Source organism: Microtus ochrogaster, unplaced genomic scaffold, assembly GCF_000317375.1.
Source record: "Microtus ochrogaster isolate Prairie Vole_2 unplaced genomic scaffold, MicOch1.0 UNK89, whole genome shotgun sequence".
Classification (NCBI taxonomy): Eukaryota; Metazoa; Chordata; class Mammalia; order Rodentia; family Cricetidae; genus Microtus; species Microtus ochrogaster.
In genome coordinates, this window is record NW_004949187.1 from 134,926 (window position 1) to 140,635 (window position 5,710).

Consider the following 5,710-nt stretch of genomic DNA (forward strand, 5'->3'; position numbering starts at 1 on the left):
AAAAAAAAAAAAAAAGCAAGCTGGACAGTTCCTGAAACCAACCCCTCAGACTGTCTCACATGCGCCCATGCAGACGCATGCACACACTTAAAAAAGACAGGCAGAAAAGTACAAGCTATGGTTAAAGCTACTTATTTAAAATATTCATAAATGGCCCCTCCCAAATATGCCAAGTAGTTGTTTTATATGATGCTGGTCTTATGTAAATATTTTAATTTACTTTTGCAATTTTCAATTTCTAGTGAGCAGGTTGCATTATTTACTAAAAATAATTTATACTATACACATGGTTAAAGATGGGTCATCTTCTTGGTAGATACAACTTTTGAATGCTATCCCTGGATACTGAATTCCAGTGAGGGAAATTAGGTAAAAATTATGTATATAAAATGGTGTTTACCAGCTATGTCTTCCCACATACTGAAGTGATCTTTTTATTGAAACCATAGGACAAATACCATTGTCTCCATGAATATGCCAGCAACAGGACTCATACAGATGTATTTTTTAAGATGTACCCATTCACTAGTGAACATAGTACAGTATATAGCATACGATGAAAGTCTAAGTCCCTAACATAGCCATAAGTAGGACAAAGATCTTTGAGGTGTTTAGAGACATTTTGGATGTGAACAGCATGAGTCTTAATAATTTCCGAAAAGTTTAAGCTCAGTGAGCAGCTTCTGCATGGGAAGCAACTGTGCCTCTCAAGTCTTAAGCGTCTCAATCTCACCCTGATAGAATTTGGGTCTTTAGGAAGTTGTGGGAGGGTGGGGAGAGTCTCCCTCCCTTGCTAAGATGTCATGACTAAAGCAACTTCTGGACGTAGTGCCAGATGCTGCCCCTGGCCCTGCTGCCTTCCTAAACCCACCGGTGCTCTTCAGGTCATGGATCCTATTGTTCTGAGTTCTAGGCTCAGGCTAGGTTGCTGGCCAAACAGCCCGTGTCTCCCTATCACACGGGCTTGCCTCGTCTGGAATCATAATAAAGCCAACTGATCATGGCTTATCAAAGCAAACACAGACTGGGTTCAGTCAAATCACTTGCCGCTGGGAGCAGAGTGGGCTCTGGTTTGGAGACTTGTCTGTCGTAAGAAGAGAAATCGAGAAAATGAGACCTTTCCCGAGTAGATGACAGTGCTCAGCTTCCTCAGCCTCTTTGTTTCTTCTATCTGCATTTATGTTGAAACAAAAAGAAAGGATTAGATTAGTTGCTACTGAGTTACTAGAAGCACCCAGCAGTATAGGTAAGTCGGTCACCTGCCCTTTGCCAGACAGCCTGACTTGAAAATGCTAATAGAGAAAAAGGTACAAGAGAACCCAGACAAACAGCTTACCAGAGATAAGCTTCCAGGCCATTCAAGGGCACAGACTCTGGGAAGTCAAGACCTTCTCTGTCACAGCAGGACAGCCGCATACTCCCTGGAGCTTTGTGCCTGCTGGTTCTCCGGTGCAGTGCGGAAGGTGACAGTCAGTGAGTTAGCCTTACATTCTGGAGAAAGGCCACTGTTTTATCATGGACTTGCTTTGGAGCTGCAAAGGCAGTCAGTGTAGCAGTTAGGAAGAGAGGTAGCTAGCACACACTCTGAACCTGGACTTTGAGACACTTCAAAGAGTCTTAACTGGATTCCTGGTGGGCTGATGTCACCTTTACACCTTGTCTTCTTCATTTTCTCTCTGTGCTTAAAATAGTTGTAGCGCTCACCCTAGGCCTGCAGGGAGACTGCAAGCAGACTGGTCTCAATGGAAGTGTGTGGGGAACTTTGAGGCCTCCTGGGCCAGCCGCATGGTGCAGGTGTCCCAGAAAGGCCGCAGTTAGTTTACAGAACTGATAAACAAGCGAGGTAGAACTACAGTCCGTATCTCTAGGGCTGGCCTTGCCCCAACACAGGGCACAAAAACTAGGTGAAAAGTTGTGTGCTTTGTCTAGGGCATGGAGTGAGGTGAGCTTCATGGCTTCATAGTTTAGTCCAGTAAATGCGTAAACAAACATGGAGTCTAAAAGAGCTCATATCATAAGTGTAAAACTTCAAGTGGAGCCAGTCGGTCTGTGTCTCAAGGTTCCCGTTTCTCTGCTGGTTTTTAAAGGTCTCCATTAAGGTACCTTAAACACATGTATCATAATATTCTAAGTTCAAGCAACTCAGAGGTTAAAAGCACTGGTGGCTCTTCCAGGGGTCCTAAGTTCAATTTCCAGCACCCACATAGTGGCTCACAACCATCTGTAATGAAATCTGGTGCCCCCTTCTGTCATACAGGCAGAACATTGTATACATAATAAGCAAATAAATCTTCCAGGAAAATATTCTAAGTTCAGTGAATAACTGATAGCCTTTACTTTGGCTGCAGTGTGACCTGACCCTAACCTCCTTAGCAAACCATTCTTTATAAGAAAAGTAGTGCATTGCATCCCTTAAAAACATCTACCTTTCTTATTTTGCAGTTTTGAATGTTGAGCCTTGGGCTCTGTACATGCAAGCCAAGCACTTTGTCTAGGTACAATGTCCCTGCCCTCCTCCCACTTTTGTTATTGAAACGACCTCACTAAGGTCCCCAGTGCTGACTTTGAAGTCATTCTGTGACTGAGGCGGGTCGTGAACTTACCTCAGTTGCTAGAATTATAGACGTGCCGGACAGGCCTGGCCTTTCAGTCAGCATTTCTGGGCAACATTTCCTGGCTTAATTGAAAGTAATTAAACAACATTTCTTTTCTGAAAGTGTGTAATTTGGCTGTAAAGTTTTAATACATTGGCCCTGACTTTTTTTTTAAAAAGGGTAAGTTGCTGATGTCTCAGTAATTGATAAAACATACTTTTTAAAGCGAGCTAACTCCCAGCCTGCTGTTCCCGAGGCCAGCATCTCCCTGGTGTGCTCACAGTTGCCCTGGGAGGGGCAGGAGTAGGAACAGAGTTCCCCTTGCAGTTTGAGTTTTCACACTGAGTCAGGGGGCTTCTGTGCAAGCTTTTATCTCTCATTTCATGGTGTCTTATTTACAATGAATTATGTCTAGAAGAAATCACATACCATCTTTTTTCAGGTGACAGGAATGTATGAGAGTTGGGTGCCCAAACTTGTGGCCGCCCTGTACAAGAGAGAACCTGACTCCAATGTCATTGTGGTGGACTGGCTGTATCGGGCCCAGCAACATTATCCGGTGTCTGCTGGCTACACCAAGTTGGTGGGAAATGATGTGGCCAGGTTCATCAACTGGATGGAGGTAAGACTGAGAAAGGGAGCCTTCTGTGCTTAGGAATAAACACTTGAAGAGAGCTAGACAGTTGGCTGATTCCTCCCCCACCACCACCACCAAGATCTGAGGTGTTTCCTGAAACATTTCAAATTTTCAGAAGGGCATTTTTACACTGTGGTAAATATGACTAGATTATACAGCCAATAAATGATCTGAGCCCCCCTAATTCTGTCATTAAAGAAATCTCAACAGCATAGGATATTTGTCTCTTAACTAGAACATGAAATCAGTAAAACTAATTTACAGTAATGCCAATACTTTAAAACCAATGTTTATTTTCATTTTGCTATATCAAGCCTTTTCTAATTTGTTCTCCCCCAGGAAGAATTTAACTACCCACTAGACAATGTCCATCTCTTGGGATACAGTCTTGGAGCCCACGCTGCGGGGGTGGCAGGAAGTCTGACCAACAAGAAGGTTAACAGAATCACTGGTAAGAGGCATATTTTGTTCATTTATTACAAGAGCCAGTGTGACAATCATTCTGAAAGAGGATTAGAGCCACTCCCATTAGGTACCCAAATGCATGGAGTTGGGGTTTGTACCTGATGTTCATCATCTCTTGTCTCAGTTCTAACTTTCCATCCACTGGCCATGGCATTGGAGTGGATTGCAGCATTACAGAGGCCCACAATTCCTCTGAGAAAGAACCATCACCTTCCTCTGCTCCAGCTGAGCTAAGAGACCACATATATGCCATCCCCTCTCGCATCAGTACCAGGGAGACTGGCAGGACTCATTCTAGAGAGCATCAGGAATAAGACAGCCATCTAGGAAGTGGCTATAAATGGCTTGGTGTAGAGAGAGGGAGAAAAGAATTAATCATGGATTAAAGGTCTTCCCAGACTCAGAAAGAACCTTCAAGAAGAAAGCAGGGTGTGAAAAATCACTGTGGACTGGCCAGTTTCAAAGATCCATGTTAGACCTGATGATGCAGGCCTGTGATACTAACACTCGGAATGGGGAGGTAGGAAGTTCAAAGCCACTGCCAGCTACACTGTGTGTTGAAAGCCATCTGGTAACAGGAGCATCTGGAGAAAGGTGGGAAGTAGGTGAGCTCAGATATGTGGGCTACAGTAGTGTACATCTGTAATCAGAGCGTTATGAAACTTCCGGCAGGAGGATTAAGAGTTCGAGGCTAGCCTGGGAGAGTGACACAGCAAGGGAGTGATTGAATAAGATTCCGTTTTCAAAGAGCTATGTCTATTTTTTTTTGGCTATTAGTCACTGGAAGAGCCAACTCCTAAGACAAGGAGTGATAAGAAGTCAAGAGCCTTCTGATTCCATTACAGCAGGATGCTGATGTAAGGACTGAACTTGCGGTAGACTTTAAAATTTATGGACCTCTTCTTTCCCACCAAGGTTTGGATCCGGCTGGGCCTAACTTTGAGTATGCAGAGGCCCCCAGTCGCCTTTCTCCTGATGATGCAGATTTCGTAGACGTCTTACATACATTCACCAGAGGGTCACCTGGCCGAAGTATTGGGATCCAGAAGCCAGTAGGCCATGTTGACATTTATCCCAACGGAGGTACTTTCCAGCCAGGATGCAACCTCGGGGAAGCCATTCGTGTGATTGCGGAGAGGGGCCTTGGGGGTGAGTAAATGGGAAATGACGTAAATGTGAGTTTTGAGGCTTAGGTCTCAATGCCATTGTGTCCTGTTCATTGCCTCCACAGTGTGGGGCTTCAGTGTACACACTTGAGGAGAGGAGGATGGCTCAGTGGGTAAAGCACTTGCTGAGCATGTGTGAGACTCTGAATTTAGATCACAGAATCCACATAAAAGTCGGATGCAATAGTACCTGTTTGTAATCCCGGATGTCCTACAGTGACACAGGAGGTAGACAGAAGAATGCCAGACAGTTGCAGGCTAGCTAGCCTGGGTACTCAGTGGCAAACAAGAGACTTTGTCCTGAACAAGGTGAAAGGCAAGGACCAAGTTTGTCCTCTGACCTCTGTCTGCTATTAATTTTACAGTTATGCCCTTTATGATGTGGTTTCTAGAGCTGTGCTTTTGAAACCACTTAGATGTGGTAGACAATTTCAATAAGGCAATGGTTGTGTTAAGCTGGAGGGAATAACTTCTGCCTGGGTGTTGGTTATTATTGGCATAATAAGTATTCAGAAAGGTAAGATGGTAAGAGTGAAGGTTCCTTGTCAACCTTTAACAGTCAACATGACAGTTATGGAGGGAGGTGAGGACACATCCCAAGGGGGATCCTGACAACAAGTCTACCTGGTGCAAGGTCTCTGGAGAACGACCTGTGTCTCTGTGTGTAGATGTGGATCAGCTGGTGAAGTGTTCCCATGAGTGCTCCATTCATGTCTTTATTGACAATTCTTTTCCATGTCTCTCTGTGCAGACGTGGACCAGCTGGTGAAGTGCTCCCATGAATGCTCCATTCATGTCTTTATTGACTATTCTTTCCCATGTCTCTGTGTGCAGATGTGGACCAGCTG

The 5,710-nt window shown here is 44.4% G+C and overlaps 1 protein-coding gene across 1 annotated transcript in view; it reads left to right on the forward strand.

The window, feature by feature from the left end:
- Lpl (lipoprotein lipase) overlaps positions 1 to 5,710 on the forward strand; it is a 27,864-nt gene that overhangs the window by 11,645 nt on the left and 10,509 nt on the right. The window contains exons 3-6 of the mRNA XM_013355065.2: positions 3,037 to 3,216; positions 3,571 to 3,682; positions 4,612 to 4,845; positions 5,614 to 5,632. Coding sequence (XP_013210519.1) covers positions 3,037 to 3,216; positions 3,571 to 3,682; positions 4,612 to 4,845; positions 5,614 to 5,632 — 545 coding nt within the window. The remainder of the gene's footprint in view (positions 1 to 3,036; positions 3,217 to 3,570; positions 3,683 to 4,611; positions 4,846 to 5,613; positions 5,633 to 5,710) is intronic.